Source organism: Lucilia sericata, unplaced genomic scaffold (assembly GCF_015586225.1).
Source record: "Lucilia sericata isolate MDLA Ls3-8-SP2 unplaced genomic scaffold, ASM1558622v1 Contig000021F_arrow, whole genome shotgun sequence".
NCBI lineage: Eukaryota > Metazoa > Arthropoda > Insecta > Diptera > Calliphoridae > Lucilia > Lucilia sericata.
The window spans coordinates 37,935-55,667 of NW_023994059.1; the positions used below are offsets into that span (position 1 = coordinate 37,935).

Consider the following 17,733-nt stretch of genomic DNA (forward strand, 5'->3'; position numbering starts at 1 on the left):
ATATATTTTGTGTGGAAAATAAATAAATAAATTTGTTATATTGTCTAGATAGTCCTTAGTTTTGATATCACGCCCCTTAAAAATTGGAAACTTTACATTTACTTAAATTAGTTGTGCTTTTTTAAAAAAAGTCCATGAAACTACTTCACAAAAGTATGCGAATTTTTCCTGTATTTCATATTTGATCATATTATACGATACACAAATTTTAGAATCGCATGGTTTTATGCTTAATATGGCTTTAAGGGGTTACTATCAACCGCATGGATATATTTTTGACCCATTTGGTCCACAATTTTGGGGGATTTGTACCCTCTTTTCATTTTTGGCTATATTTGTAATGTTTTCACCCTTTTTCCAGAAATAAAACTAAAATTTAATATTGGAATTTAATAGAACCCATAGGGTATCTAAAAATAATATTTTTTGTTATAAGGATCTGTACTTAAACGTTCCAAGATGTATTTTTGGTATCGTTTTTCAGTTTCTAATTGAATTATCTGGATCATAAGTCCCTTTTCGTACCTCTAGGGACGATATTTTTCGACAAAGTTGTCTAGTGTATATTCATGTACATATTGGCACTAATGTATTTTAAATTTTCAATATATTATAGCGGTATACAACCCCAAAACATGCCTTAACAAAACGTCATCCTATATAGTAGATTCCAGTTTTTACTACTCGTAACTTTCACGCTTATGTTGCCCGTTACAATAACACTGTAAGTCCTAAATTTTGGTTTCAATTTGATCATAGTAAATAATATTTAAACACATATCAACATTTTTGATGTGATCATAATGATATCGTGCCATGCAGCATGGAGTCCAGTGGTATATAAAAATAATGATTTTACTATTTTGAATGGTGTTTCTTCGAGGCATGTTTTGGAGTTGTACACTTTCACAACACATTGAAAACTTAAAATGTATAAAACCCAGCTAGCATTTTCTTTCAAAAAAGGGTCTTCCGCGATTGGAGGTGGCGATTAAATTAATCTTCCACGATATCGTATTCCAATTACGAAAGTTCAACGCAACGGGAGTAACTGTGTCACAGCCGCGACTCTTCTCTATGAATCGTCTACGATGTGTTAAAAAGAATCTTGACACAATCGTCTTAATGAATCTTCTACGATGCGATAAACAGAATCTTTACACAATCGTCTTAATGAATCTTCTACGATGCGATAAACAGAATCTTTACAAAATCGTCTTAATGAATCTTCTACGATGCGATAAAAAGAATTATAGAAGAGTCTTGGAACGATCGTAAAGAAGATTTTAATTGATCCTAAAATGCCTAAAAATATGCTAAAAATAAAAAGTATTGATATTCGTTTTATACTGTTTATTGCATTGGCATTTTTTGTCAACTTTAAATAAAAAAAAAATTAAATATAAATTTGAATTCAATTATGAAAATAAATACATACATATGAATAATAGAAATAATTATGCAATAGAAAAATTATTAAAAAATAAAGTTATTTTTATAAATTTGAATTCAATTATGAAAATAAATACATACATATGAATAATGGAAATAATTATGCAATAGAAAAATTATTAAAAAATAAAGTTATTTTTCAGCCAAATCGTCAATTTTCTTGGCTTCATCAATCTTTTTGGTTCGGTCACTCTTTCTGAGACGGTCACCAGCATGAACAAAATGTTGTTGTAATACCTTATTTATACCTGCATCATCAGCTTTCGGAAATTTTGAATGGCAGACACCTTTAAAAAGAAAATAATTAGAATTCAGTAAAATCATGTTATAAAAAATACTTACTTGTTATAATTTTCGTTATATTGAATTCCTGAATACTGGGCTTACTGTTCGTTCCACGCCAACTCAATTTTGCAGCCACATCATCGCTCAGCATTTTTTTAATTGCATTCCTGACAAACGAGTTGGAGCTGTCGCCACCCACTTTACCAATAACGTATTTCTGTAAAAATTTTGATATGAATATATGTATATATGTATGTTTATATTAAAAAATATGTATATAGACGGATAATTATATACATACCAATTGAGCTACAATATCCACGTTCTCTTCTATTTGTTTATGTAATTCTTCCAACTGTTTTACAGTTTTTATGGGTAAAGGTGGCACTAAATTGGTTTTAATTTCCTCAGAATAAATTAATTTTAACTGACGCACTTCATTTCTTACGGTTATCACTTCCTCTGTTAGTCTGCCGATTTGCTGTTTTAGCGTGCGCACTTCTCCTAAAATCTCCGTCAACATATTTTGTTTACTATCTGAAAGAATTAATGTAATATAAAGTATGTTCTTATACCTGTCTGATTATCTGGCGGTTTGTTTTGTATTTGTTGCAATTCACTTCTTCTATATATTCAACTGGAAAATTATCGCAAACGGATGATGTTTCAGTGAAATCCGATTCAACCAATTTTTCGAAAGAACTGACTTTCATTGGGACATCATCGCAATCAGATGTTTCCCTGCCTTTAACTTGTTTTTTGGATGATCCCACTTCATTATAAGCAGACTCCATCATATTTTTTGCTTCTCGTTTGCTTTTTAATCTTATTGCTTTATTTGATAGCATTATAAATTATTTTATATTATAAATTTAATTTTTGATTTCTAATAAAACACTTTTTAGTTAATACACTTAGTATTTATAAGAAACTTTATTAAAAATTAAATTTTTAATTTAATAAACCACTTTTTATTCTTACTTGTCTCGACACTGATTATAAACTGAGTTGAAAAGAAGACAAAATAATTTGTTTTTGCTAAACGTTTATACGTATAACGGTAAAATTCGCCCAACTATCTCCAGAATCCGTAATCGGCGATTGTTGCGTAATATAAATAAACCGGTTTGACAATAATATATGCATCATTTGGAAGAGTAAAATATGATCGTTGACTAACAACAATCCTCCGATGATCGCTAAAATACATAAGCGACGATTAATTCGTTCAACAATCGCCAAAATTACTCGCAAAAGCATCTTTTGGTTCATTAAAATATATATTTTTTTAAATAATTGTCAGGACGATTATAAAACGAGTCACAAAATGAAACAATCGTCTGGAAGATTGAAAAAAGATTCACAAAATGAGGACAATCGTGTGGACGATTAAAAAAATAGTCGCAAAATCATCGCGCTCGCCAATGAATCATGTAAATGCTAGCTGGGAAGCTGATATCTAAAAGAATATATACCAGAAAACTTTTCCCGAAAATAGTTGATCGTAGTATTATAAAAATGGACTTAAGTTCCAATATATTGAATTAGCGAAAGAAGAATGATCCGAATAATTTATCTTGGAACGTTTAAATACAGATTCTTGTAACAAAAGATATTATTTTTAGATACCCCAAAGGGTCTTTTAAGTCCCAATATCAAATTTTTGTTTTATCTCTGGAAAAAAGGAGAAAAATTTACAATTATGGCCAAAAATCGCTATTTTAATGATATTACATGAAAAGAGGGTACAAATTCCGCAAAATTGTGGACCAAATGGGCCAAAAATATGTCCTTTCCGTGGATAGTAACCCCTTAAAACAATATTACGCATAAAAACCATTCGATTCTAAAATTTGTGTTGCGTATAATATGATCAAATATGAAATACAGGAAAAATTCGTATACTTTTATGAGGCAATTTCATGGACTTTTTTTTAAAAAAGCACAATTAATTTAAATCAATGCAAATTTTTCAAGTTTTAAAAAGCGTGATATCAAACATAAGGACTATCTAGACAATATAACAAATTAATTTATTTATTTTGCACACAAAATATATTATTAAATTTGGTTTCTTTTTATAGTTTACCCAAATTCGAATAATTATGAGAGACACTGTATGTATGTACCATAGATTATGACTAATGTGAGTGCTTTTTTTAAACTAATATCGCAGATCGTTTACTACGATTACAGTAAAAATTATATTTATGCTAAAATAATTTTTTCGTCATTATCACGTATAAATTAGAATTTAAAATAAATAATAATAATAAAACGTATACATACATATGTATGTATGTATTTATGTAAATGATTGTTTTTGTGGCAATCCTTCGCATGAGTGCTTTAAGTTTTGTGCTAAACACAAAAGTTCAATGGAAAAATCAAATTCTATAAGCAGAATGTGATGTTATTAGTTTTGATAAAAAAATCAGTCTAAATTTCGATAAGCTAACCATGCTTGACAATCAATCCGGAGATACAAATATTATTAAGAAAAACTACTTAAATAATAGTTTTGGGTCCGTATTTGAATTGGGCATCATGTATTTGAAAACTGTTTGGTTAGCCGTTAAGTTATTATAAAAATGTAACATAACATTTAAATAAATAAATTAAACATGTATTTGCTAATAAATAAACACTGATGTTCTAGGACTTTTTTCATTTCCGGGAATTGATTAACAAATATTTTTATTGAGAGACATTGTAGTTTTTTTTCGTCGTAAAATTTGTTAGAAAAATTGTTATAAATATTACTTTTATACTTTTTATACAAAATAACTAACACATCAAAATATTGCTGTTAACGTTCCCCCCCCTAGGGCATGTTTCCATAATGGAAGTCCACATCTTGGTGCATTACAATCTCGGGTAAAGAGGTGCTACCAGTACCCGTAGCCTGCTGAGAATATGAGCTGGTGATGATCAAATGTATCCTCGCCAATTTTTCGGGTGGCCAGTTGGTTGAGGCTCCTTCAGGATCCACGTAGTGGCTTTGGTTTAAACCCATATTCACGGGAAGGGATGCTTGGAAGGATATTTGGTGATACAGAGTGACATGTTTGGCGAAACTGGTGATATGTTGGCGGAGTTGTTAATACCATAATCTTTAATTTATCGGCGATTTTCCTTCTTGGTCAACTTATCACAGTATGTCCTTGTGGGTACTGAAATAAGTCTGGCTAATTAAATATAGATCTGTGTTTCGAACTACCAATTACGTCCCTAGATGCTGTTGCGGAAACAACAGAACGATCTCAGTAGTGTGGTTGGGCGACTTAAGAATGCACTGGGGTGAGTCTTTAGATGATGAGAATGCCTTGAAGCATTCCTCATAACATCAATAGGGTGTTTTCACCTGATGTTGGGTCCGCCTATTCTATCGGCTCTAAACCAGTGATTGCCTTTTCCATAGCTCGAGTACTTGAGCAAAGTGTTTGTGCATGGACCGGCAGACCCATGAACAAAAATTGCCACCTGCGTGTAAGATACGCAAAAGGGGCGTTGATGAGCCGTCAAAGAAGCTCACCTGTGGGTGATAAAGATCGCCGTGAAATAAGGTCGTTGTTCAGGTTAAGCTCTTAGACATCTTGTACTGCGATGAAAATCGACATAAACAAGCTTTATAGGAACCAAAATCTCTCTACCGAAGATCATGATGATCGGTCAATAATTAACACCCTTCAGAAAATAACGGTAAAGCCCATTACATGTATAAAAATAACTGTACTGCGACGAAATACAACATGAACATTGGTATATAAATCTTTGTATAAAATTATGATGATTGGCACATAATTAAACCTATCCTCCATATATGGCCACCTCCAGACAATAACATTAACGCTTATTAAAAGCCTCAAAATAAATGTACAGAGACATAAACAAGTTTCATAAAAATTTTAATATCTATACCAAATTGTTTGATGATTGTTATAAAATTGACCCAATTCCCCATATAAGGTCCACTTAAAAAATGACTTTAACGCTTCTTAAAACCATAAAAATAATTGTACTGGTATGGAATTCGACACTATTAGAGCATAAATCTCTGCACCAAATTGCATGATGATCGGTCCATAATTGACATATCCCTCATATAATGTCCCTAAATTGTATGATTGGTAAAAAATTTACCCTATCCTCCATATAAGGTCCACTTGTAATTGTAAAATAATTATCCTATGAGTATGAGTGCACTTTCCCTTACGAAGCTCCAATAATAAAGAGAAAAATGTCAACAAAATATAAAAATTTTTAGGAAGTAAAACCGAAATTCAAATCAAAACAAAACACGGAATAAACGACAACAAAAAGGAAAGGAATTTAGTTCAATGCAATAAACATCATCAGCAATTTTTGTTGTTTCAACGCAATAAAAAAAAAAACAACCGAAATACTACTAATAATTGCGATATTGCTAGAGTGCAAGCAATAACAATAGTCATAAATAATGCATTTTAGTCCCGTATTCATAAAGTTATCAATGACTTGTAAATGCTTTATTACCCATTTTTTTATACAAAATTTCTCTAATAAACCATCAACAACTTTATTAATCGCTTATGAATTCTGGGGTTAAAAATATTTTAATATGATGCACAACAACAGAAATGCAACTGAGTAGAGTGTCACTTACTTACTAGCAAAAAATTAAAACAAAGTGCAAAAATAACACAATGTACCAAATAAAGAAAACAAAAACAATGAACGATTTAATAATAAAATAAAAAACACATTCACACAATAAATAAATAAGTAAACAAATAACAAATACAATATCCAAATAGTATGTAGTCACATTTAAAGTATAATAGAAGTCGTCATAAAAAACAGCAGAGTTAAGTAGTCAAATCATTCAATTCATAAAAAAAAAAAATTTATTTTTTACGAACATTTAGCAGTGTTGTCATTTTGGTATATTTTCCAATCGACCGGCTATACAGAAAATGTGATAATAAATAATAATAAAAAATAAAAATAACAAACTATTTCAAAGATCTCGGTTTGTTTCTAAAAACTTATCCTAGAGATTTCTAAAAAATGCACTTTGATTACAATTCATTAATAAATAAACTTTTTGGAATCACTTTTTATACATATGTATATGGGGGATTTCATACCAAGTAACCCAACTTTTAAAACGAAGACTTCTGATCGGGATGCACTAAAGTTAGTCCTATTGGATAGTAGTTTAGGCACAATTTTTCAACAATATCGGTTAAGAACTTTCTGAGTTACAGAGGGTCAAAGTTTAACATTTTTGCCCAACATGTGTCTATTTGACTTATTACCAAGGTAAGGATTTTCATGCACTAAAAATTAAAAATATGCGGTTATAACATTGTGGAAATTACAAACGGAATGACATACTTATATATACCATTCTCTCGAAGGTGAAGGGTATAATTAATTTTGCAAAAAAGTAGCAATTTTTTAAATATTTATTTATTTATTTATCCCAAAAGAAAATAAAGAAATGGCATCTGTACTATTTGGAACAAATTATGATATGAACAAGAGGTAATAAGTTATATAGACGAGAAGAAACACGTATATATTTTGAAAAAAGTCATATTTTGACCTACTGTACCTAACACTGGTACATATTTTAATCCGATCGAATGACATCGGTTTCGGTTGTAGACACAATATTATAAATACGAGTAAAGGGAAGATATACGACATAATTAATTTTAACAGGAACTAAAATTTTTCAAAAAAATTTTATGAGACAAATGATCCTGAAAATCATTTTAACCCTCATTACTAGGCTAAAAATATGATTATAGCTATAAAATTAGTGAGGAGGGAATTATGCGTTTGTGCTGACCAATCGTCTCGGAATCACTTTTATTAAATAAAAAAAAATGTGGCCTTTTATTTACGTAAGCATTTAAATGCAATTTCAGAATGACTTTAGGATGGATGGGGTTATAAATCATAAAACGATTTAACCAAAATAGGATTCGCGCTTGGGCTAATTTTGATACCAAATATCATCAAATTGTCTTCAAAATTTGGAACGTAGTTTGGATTACATGGCTACAGCTTGATGGACTCAGAAAATTATTTTAAACAGTATCACTAGTGTTTTTCAGGGGCATACTATTTCCACTTATAGGTTGAAATTTGGCAAATATTATATCATTTAAGACTAGCGTCTCAAAACTATTATTTTTTCTAGGCGGGAATTCCCAGGGTTCCAAAATTAATCCCGGTTTCACTGGAAATAAAAAAGTGCGGAAGAGAAACAAATATTTTCCAATAAAATGGTGGTTTCCCAATTTTTTTTATTTTTCTATGCCTAATTCCAGTGTTTTGACCATTAATTTAGATTTAACTTTAGTTTTTTAAAAAACAAAAACACACATAAAAATGTCCTGAGAATAAATTTGAAAGGACTAGTTTCAGTATGTAAAATCTTATTACAAACTCCAAGAGACAGGTGTTAATATCACTCACTCACTCACTCACATAAAGTACCGTGTGCGGACGTAGGAATCGTTATTATTAGTAGACATTTACATCTCAAAAATGTTTAGGACTTTGTACGGGTATAAGTTTGTATTTAATACAGAAACATATGAACATGTGTACATAAACTAAAAATTTTTGGGTTACTATAGTGATTTTGAAACACCAACAAAAATAACACTAAATGTATCTATGAAATATATAGTAGTAATACTACGTCTATACATATGTATGTAAAAATAGATGTACCCAGCAGTTCGGTCGGACAGTCCCGAACTTCCTATTTAACCTACCACATATGGTTACACCTAGCCACCAACTGTCCAGGTGACTAGCCATTTTAACATGTGCTTGTCCTACGAGGAAGTCAATCGTCACCCCATAGGTTACGAATAGGCAGACAAGTGCTTTTTAACTGTCCCCTCTCTCGCTTACAAAGGGGACACTAAAGTGACGATTATCTTCACCCTCTTTCCGTGACGAAAGACGAATTAGAGCCAACACATTTACTTATGGTATTTGTTTTTACACACAGGCACCTATACAAATACAATTAACATATGACATAAAGTACAGCACTTATGCTACACATTTGTATTATAACATTTTCTTTCCACCTATTTACTTGTTTCTCCTTTTCTCTATTTCATGTTTTTTTACGAATATTGAGAAATAAATAAAATATAAAAACATGAATGAGAAACAAAAATACAATATGTTTTATATGGATGCATGTTGCACATTTATATGTATGTTTGTATTTGTTGGCGGCATACATTTTATGCTTTTAAGCATTTATACAAGTACATATGTATGTATGTATGTACAATGTTCATACGTATGAAATACATTACGATGTCTTCAATGAAATTAGTTGTTGATATATTAAAGGACATAGTAGATAAATTAATGAAAGGACATAATATTAAATTGCAATCTTTGTCTTATTTCTTCTATAAATTGTCTATATTTATAATTTGGAGTTTCACAAAAATTTAAATTTTAATATAATGGTGCTATCCTAATTTACTAACTTACTTACATATGTATGTTACACATTTCTGCTTAAGTAGATAAATACTACCATACATATGTATGTAGATCTGTGTGTACGTATGTATGTAGATACAAACGTGTAAGGTGATTAATTATATATTTATGTATTTGTAGAAAAATTCTATATCGTCCCAGCAGTTCGGGGAGACGTTGCCGAAATAGATATTATACCACTAGTCACTAATTATTCAGTTGACTAGCTATTAGGGTTACACTAAAGTGAAAAATGTTCTCTGACGGAAAACGAGTTAGAGCCAACCAGATGGTTAGACGTTAGTGGAAATTACTGTCTTTTTCGGATGCATTGACTCATTGTCGAATTGTTGGGATAATGTTTACATTGTTAGTCTATTTTTTGTATTTCATGCACATAAAATCGTGGGTTGTTTAGTTTTCGTGCACTTTTATGTAGGAAGACAAAAATGTTAAGGTGTACAGTGGGTCGTAAGAAATGAAAAATAAAATTAACACTTAAACGTAGAAACAGTGTCTTTTGCAATAAATATAGATACGACTTGAGAAGAACTGCAGGTGATAATTTTAGAACACATATCGCTCATTTACTACATGACTGGCATAATCCAAAATTCGAGTTTTTTGAACTGAGGGCTACTAAAGTCAATAGATTTATCAAAGATTTTTACCCTAATTCAAAAATATTTTCCCGATCATTACGAAAATCAGCAATATCATTTAACTAAGTTTTGCCGATTTTTTGGAGAGATACAACAACATTTAACATATTTATGAGCGACCAGTAGCGTGCGCACAAGGTTTACACACAGGCACACAAACTGACGGACGGATATATCTAAATTTATTCACATTTTTCACTCACGTGCATGAATTTTCTAAACAAAAAGTGTTCGGGTCACCTATTGCTCCTAGCAAAAATTGTCCAAAGGACTTAAGCTATTTGTTCAGTCTTTCCAAAAAATTGTGTCTGCCCTACTATCACTTGACATGATGAAATGTCCCATCATGGTGTATTGCAATCCCGGGGTAAAGAGATGCTACCAGTACCTCTAGTCTGCCGGGACTATAAACTGGTGATGTCACTTCACTCCTCGGCTAGTCCTTGGTATGATTTGACATGGGGTCTAACCAGAGAACCACATAATCTGGTACTACGGGTGGCCAGTTGCCCGCAGGACTACGTCCTGGCTGGTCAGTTGGTTGAGATTCCTTCGGGATCCACGTAATGGCTGTGGTTTAAACCCAAATTCGCGGGGAGAGTAAGTGGCGGTTAAAGGACTGATGTAAGGTAAAGTCAATATTTCGGGATAAGTTCGGTGCTGTTGCCGAAACAACAGATACCCCACAGAGGAGTGACTGTGGGATTACGCGTTGGAAATGAGTTGATATTAATTGTATATGGTACGGGATGAATGTGAGGTAAGCGGGCCTCACCCACCCGTTTACCTAGAATAAGTGTGTCGTATGTTTTTCTCTTATGAATGTGTCGGATGAATGAGAAGTGTGCTGGGTTAAATGTTGATGGATGAAAGGTATCATATACAAATGATACCATTGAATTTTCCTTCTTTGTCCAGATATATTCAGAGTAAACTCTGTTCATATCAGAATTACCACAGTGTGTCACTGTGAGTAAGAACAAAGTCTCGGCTTATTTGATGGATTCGTACTTCGGTCTACCGGTTACGTCTCTAGGTGCTGTTGCCGAATCAACATCCCATCTGCGTGGTTGTAAACGGAAGAGATGTTTTACATCTCGTAAGTTAAGCAACGGTGCAACAGATTAGATAGCTCCAAGTACTTCAGCAAAGTGCTTGTACATGGACCGGCTTAGCCATGTACAAAAATTGTCACCTGATTTCTCCATTGAAGATTGAAGGGGCGATGGTAGACCATTCTCAAGGCTACCCAGTGGATGAAAAATACCACCGTGAGATAGGCCAACACGGCAGGTACTCACGTAAAGCACTTCGACATTCGTATCACTTGACACGAAATTGCCCATTTATTTAAGTGTAAAAACTTTGTTTTCATAAAAAACTCAATTTTCGAAAAAAAATCCTATGATTTGTTTTTGTTGATTTTCTATATAAGTAAACATAGTTTGAAAATATATTCAATTTCTTATCCATTGACATTATATGGTTTTTAAGCATTAGTAAAATGAAATAAACAAAAAAATTATAGTAAGTAGTTAACTACTGTGCAATAAATATCATATGTACATATGTATGTAGATGTTGCTAAACATGGATAGCGGTTATGTCGTGTGTATGTATTTTTTAAGTTAAATGTCAAAGTTGACATAGTATAGTATGGATTTGAAGTAATTTGCTTGTAGTTTCATAATTAGACCGACTCACTCTGTATGGAAAACAAAAACGTGTTTTTGTTACCCCTCTCAAAATTTACCGTGCTTTGTTTTATAATGATTCTCAAAATATAAAAAGAGCTATTTTCGAATAATTTTTTTAATTTTAGTTTTGTTTTGAAACAATATTCCAATGATGTATTAATCATAAATAACCGTCTGTTCATAATTGTTATATTTCAAAAGAATTAAAATTTGTAGGTTTTTCAATAATACAAATAAAATGTATGTAGACTAGGCGTGGTTTCAAAAAGCCTTTCAAATATTACCACATATTTTGTATTTTGTTTCAGAAAAAACTGTAAAATTTAAAAATTTGCCAAAAAAGGCCTTTTTATAACCGGTACAGTTCACGAACGGCCATCGATGGACTAAAAGTATTTTGGGAACCATCATAAAACAAAACAAAGATTTTTTGAAGATACATATTTAAAATATTGAATTGAACATGAAAAATCGTGTCTTCCATAGGATATTTTCTTGAAAACTGCCCAGCCCACGAACGGACAACATTAAACCCAAAATATTTTGGGTAACATCATGTTACATAACTGCGAACATTTTGAGGAGGGTAATTCAAGAACCATTTTTTGTGAGTCGGTCTAATGTACATACATATTTTTATGACAAGAAATTTAAATAAATTTATAACAGCTAAATAAATTGACAAAATGACTTTAAAAATTTAGATAAATTGTTAAGTGTATGTTATGTTATGTTATGTTTTTTTTTATAGAAACAGGTGTTTTTTTATCTTTTATTGTTTTACCTATGTATATGTATGTACTTATATACTTATATACAAAAAACATTGTGTTTTTTATTTTGTTCTCGATACAAATAATTTTATACACAAATACAATAATAATTATTTTCAACAGAAGATATTCGTATTATAATGTGACACTTGTTTTCAAAGAAGATCCATTATAAATAAATCCACTATAAAAAATAAATAAAAGAAATTAATATTGCTAATAGAAATATGCTGGCTTATATACAAACATACAACTACATTTTATTATATAGCGAAATATAGAACCTATGGATATTATTCGTATGGATGTATGTGGTTTGTATTCATAAGTTTTTAAGTTTATTATACGCCACAGTTAGCAAAAAATAAAATGAATAAAACCCAGCTAAAAAACCGAACTGAAAGCCAGCAGAAAATAAACATGTACTTACGAGTATTTGTGCAAATGTTGTGCAACAACAACAATAAAATATCCAACAAATACAAGTTATTCATAGCAAATGGTCTGCTTGCTGGTTTGTCTGTCTGTTTGTCAAATGGTTTATTTGTCAGTCACTCAGTCCAGAACATATCGTATGTATCTGTGTTTATGTGAATTTTTTTTATTATTTTAGTTATTTTGTATATGAGTAATACGATGACTATTTAACAGAGCTCGGGCATATACAAATGAGAGCTGGTTTTATTTATACAAGAACTTGGTTCATACCCATACTGGCAAATAAACGCTTTTTATTTCACATCCACACTCACACACACCCGAATGCTTGTATCGAAACATGAACATTTGCGTTCGCTAACACATTCACTTCCCGATTCTCGAGTCATATAAGCACGTCTAGTACACGTTTGGTTGTACTTATATACATATGTACGTTTGTAGCCAAACACATACTTGTATGGCCTTATTATTAAAACTACAAAGAATAAACTCCCTCCACAACCTGTACCCACATGTCATGGAGTTGGGGTAAACGTAATTTCATGCTCTGTAACAAAATAAAGGCATAAGTATGTACAATACAATATTCTATTCCATAATTTCTTAAGGATCCTGCAATGGTCACAGATCAGGTTTTATGTAAAAAATATTGAATAACACTATTTAACTTCTAGGCCCATGCAAAAACTAATGTTTAGTGGTAATTCTCGCTAGTGAAAGACAAAGTGCTTTTATGAATTAACTATTTTCTCCACCTAAAGCATTTTTAATGAAGTATGTATCTTTTACGAGAATAGTGTGCATATGAATATACTAAAAAAGGTACATACATGTATGTATGTATCATCTACAAAATAATCATTCACGTACTCAGTCGAATACATTTAGCTGTACTGACTATAGATTGCGGAGTACATACACTACGAGTACGTTTGTTAAATACACGCGATTGATAAGATTATAAAATGAAAAATGAAACATACAGATAAACATTCATATTCTTAAATGTATGATTTTGTATACACCTTTTGTTATTTTGTAGCGTGCAATTCTGTTAGCAGGCAGTGGGACGTTTTAAAATAATAATAACATACATGTGTTTTTGGAATAAAGTTTAAATAGCAATGCTATTTGTTTATAAGTTATAGAGTTTTTGGTAATTTTAGCATTTTTTATGTAAATTATTTTCTGATGGTCTCTCATATCTCGCGGATCTAAAAATCTTTAATAAAAAATAAACAAAAAATATTTTAATTAAAAAGCCAAATGTTCCCAAAACTGAGTATGTATATACATAGTTAATTGGGAAACCAAGTGAGAACCTATAAAAGGGGACATTTTGGTACTTTTTCGTTCTTCATAAGGTACCTTTTTGAATTTTCTATAATATTGAACCTTCAAACTAAAATGGAGCATGTAAATGCCGCAGTAAATGAGAACATATAAGAGTGGACTTTTTCGTTCTTCAAAAGGTATTTTTTTAATTCCTATAATATTGAACCTAAAAGCATAAAATGATGTAGCATGTAGAGCACGAACTTTTTGGTACTTTTTCCTTCTTTAAAATGTACTTTTTGTATTTTCTATTGAAATTAACATTCAGAATCCTTAGTGAATGAAAATCTATAGGAAAGGATTTTTGGTACTATTTCATTCTTCAATTGGCACTTTTTGAATATTTGAATGTTTGTGAATTTGACAGGTTTGTGAATTACAGCATTGATTTTTATAAACCATTTGCTCCACTGTACACTGTACACTGTACACAACACATTTCGGTTGAGTTTTGCACAACATGCATCTACATCTACTTTTTTCATTTTAATTTTTTGTCTGCTTTTTACAGATACAAACAGGTGTATGTATGAGTGTGTATTTAAAAAATATACTCTTATGGCATGTTTGCATATGAGTATTAGGATGATACTTTTAAAAGTAGTCAGAAATATTGCATATTTTAAAATTATCATTTCGTACAAGAAAAAAAGTTAATGAAATTTCGATATGATGAATTTGAAGGGGATAAATATTTACATACATAATTTTGGCATGACAAAATTAAACAAAAAAGTAAAAAAATCTGAGTATCCAGAATTGCTATAAATGGGCTCTAGTTTCACATGAATATCAACTTTTCTATGTGTAAAAGCATTTTTCAAAATTGTTACAGGGTGTAATTCAACTGTTAGAGTATTATAACCTAAAATAAACCAAATTTTATAATTTATTGTTAACAAACAAATGGTACCATCTTAATGGTGGTTGTCTGTGTGTACTTAATATTTGTATGATAATGGTGTAGTTCTCGTAGCATGACACTTATACATTGTTTAACTCACTGAGATCTTTTGTATGAATGTTACTATGAAAAATTTTGTTGTTGCTAAAAAAATAAAAAAGAGCGAGTTTAGTAACCTTTTTTATCTTATTGTGTTTCTAAATATGTATATATACACAATACATGTGTACATTCATACATAAGATAGAAATATCAGCAGCATTATTTCATACAAATGTCATATTTGAACACGATACTGTATATGTAGTACTTTATCGTGTAGACTCTACACGATTACCACACGAAAGAGTAAATTCTACCATGTACAATGTATATTATACTCACATATGTAGGTATGTACATATACATTTGGCACATAACTGAGTAAATAAAAAGAGAAAACAATGTGGTCTTTAATAACTCACTAACACATGTGCAACTAAATATGAGAATAAAAGGTGGCCGTTGTGCCATAGAGAAAATTATTTAAGAATAAGACAATACAAATATGAAATTTAATGAATATACATACATACATACATACTTACTTACTAGGGTGTTGCGAATGCCAGTTTAGCGAAAGCGAAAGTGAATAATAAATTTTATTTTTTGCTAATGCAAAAGCGAAACTAGAGACGCAAGAGCAAAACGAAAGAAAATCTGTGATCACTTTAATTTCCCACCAATAATAGTTTTTTGAGTGAAAACACAAAAGTCCATTTTCTGGCTAAACTAAAGGCACTAGGGCAAAAAGAAAGAAAATTTTTGATCACTATTATTTACCATAAAAATCGATTTTTTGAGTGAAAACAAAAAGTCCATTTTCTGGCTAAACTAGATGCGCTAGGCCAAAAACAAAGAAAATCTGTGATCACTTTGATTTCCCAACAAAAATGATTTTTTTAGTGAAAACATAGAAGTCCATTTTCTAGCTTAACTAGAGATGATAGGGCAAAAAGAAACGAAAATCTGTGATCACTTTAATTTCCCAACAAAATTAGATTTTTTAGTGAAAACATAAATGTCCATTTTCTGGCTAAACTAGAGGCGCTGGGCCAAAAAGAATGAAAATCTGTGATCACTTTAATTTCCCAACAAAAATCGAATTTTTGAGTGAAAACATAAAAGTCCATTTTCTAGCAAAACTAGAGACGCTAGGGCAAAAACAAAGAAAATATGTGATCACTTTAATTTATCGACAAAAACTGAATTTTTGAGTGATATCATAAAAGTCCATTTTCTGGCTAAACTAGAGGCACTAGGGCAAAAACAAAGAAAATATGTGATCACTTTAATTTATCGACAAAAACTGAATTTTTGAGTGATATCATAAAAGTCCATTTTCTGGCTAAACTAGAGGCACTAGGGCAAAAAGAAAGAAAATCAGTGATTAATTTAATTTCTCGCCAAAAACTGAATTTTTGAGTGAAAACATATTTTTGAGTGATATCATAAAAGTCCATTTTCTGGCTAAACTAGAGGCGATAGGGCAAAAAGAAAGAAAATCTGTGATCATTTTAATTTAACACTAAAAATCGATTTTTTGAGTGAAAACATAAAATTCCATTTTATGTTTTTACTAGAGGCGCTAGGTCAAAAAGAAAGAAAATATATGATAACTTTAATTTCCCAACAAAAATCGAATTTTTGAATGAAAACATAAAAGTCCATTTTCTAGCTAAATTAGAGACGCTAGGGTAAAAATTTTTTGAGTAAAAACATACTAGTCCATAGAATAGTGCATAGATTGGATCATAGGCTAGTCAATAAAAATCTAGTCTAGAGACTATTAAGTAGAATAGTCAGTAGTCTATAATTTAGTACCTAGAATAATTCATAGAGAAACTCATAGAAAGGTCAATAGACTAGATCATAAACTATTTAAAAACTTTGAATACGTAAATTTCTTTATTCTGCAATTTTAAATTACTTTAAACTTCTCTATCTATATTATTATGTGCCTAAATAAGTACTATTTCTATTACTGATCTGTAAAAAATGTTCACGTTTTTATTTACTTAATAAGCAATTTTTTTTTACAGCTAGAAATAAAACGTCCTAAAAGCGGTATATTTATCAATGAAACTGAACGACCACAATTTTCACCAAGTGATGGCATACCCTATAGTACTTACAATCCGAGAGTATTGCAGGAGCAATTTGACGCCCAATGTCTTAACAAAATTGATTTGATTCCTGGTAAAAATGCCGAAGATTTGTGGACTTGGAATGTTGGTTTACAAAAGAATGAAAGTGAATTGGATCGAATTTTTATTGAGGCAGCCGTACCGAAATTTGGTAAGTTATTATTTACAAACTACAAATTAAAAGTCTTTGCAAGAAATAACCGTGTTTCTAAATTAACAAATTCATAGATTTTAGTTTAAATATAAAACGCATAATCATTTTTCAAATAAATTCTATAATTTTTGTATTGCATTCATAGAATGCACCAATCAGGAATTATATGCTTATCGAATACCTAAGGACTTAGAAAAAACATTTTCGGCTCGAATAACATTAGGAACGAAAGCCGTACAGCCGCAACCATTACCGCGAAAGAAACCGTAAGTATAAGAGCAAGTTTGCACTAATCTATCTCACCTATACCGTAATTATACATTTTAATAATA

The 17,733-nt window shown here is 30.8% G+C and overlaps 2 protein-coding genes across 2 annotated transcripts in view; one reads left to right on the forward strand and one right to left on the reverse strand.

Annotated features, from left to right (window-relative positions):
• LOC119608478 overlaps positions 1 to 17,733 on the forward strand; it is a 35,600-nt gene that overhangs the window by 13,382 nt on the left and 4,485 nt on the right. The window contains exons 2-3 of the mRNA XM_037962923.1: positions 17,143 to 17,398; positions 17,547 to 17,667. Coding sequence (XP_037818851.1) covers positions 17,143 to 17,398; positions 17,547 to 17,667 — 377 coding nt within the window. The remainder of the gene's footprint in view (positions 1 to 17,142; positions 17,399 to 17,546; positions 17,668 to 17,733) is intronic.
• On the reverse strand, positions 1,269 to 2,479 carry LOC119608616. The gene is made up of 4 exons (XM_037963101.1): positions 2,313 to 2,479; positions 2,039 to 2,274; positions 1,795 to 1,954; positions 1,269 to 1,739 (listed from the first exon to the last, which is right to left on the reverse strand). Exons 2-4 carry the CDS (start codon positions 2,258 to 2,260, stop codon positions 1,585 to 1,587), a joined length of 537 nt encoding a protein of 178 aa, XP_037819029.1. The 5' UTR covers positions 2,261 to 2,274; positions 2,313 to 2,479; the 3' UTR covers positions 1,269 to 1,584.

What these genes read in the sequence shown, in the direction of transcription:
- LOC119608616 (XM_037963101.1), bottom strand. Translation starts at nt 2,260, where the DNA reads ATGTTGACGGAGATTTTAGGAGAAGTGCGCACGCTAAAACAGCAAATC. An exon ending in TGGATATTGTAGCTCAATTG is followed by an intron (nt 1,955 to 2,038) that starts GTATGTATATAA and finishes AAATTTTTACAG; the next exon opens with AAATACGTTATTGGTAAAGT. An exon ending in TATAACGAAAATTATAACAA is followed by an intron (nt 1,740 to 1,794) that starts GTAAGTATTTTT and finishes TTCTTTTTAAAG; the next exon opens with GTGTCTGCCATTCAAAATTT.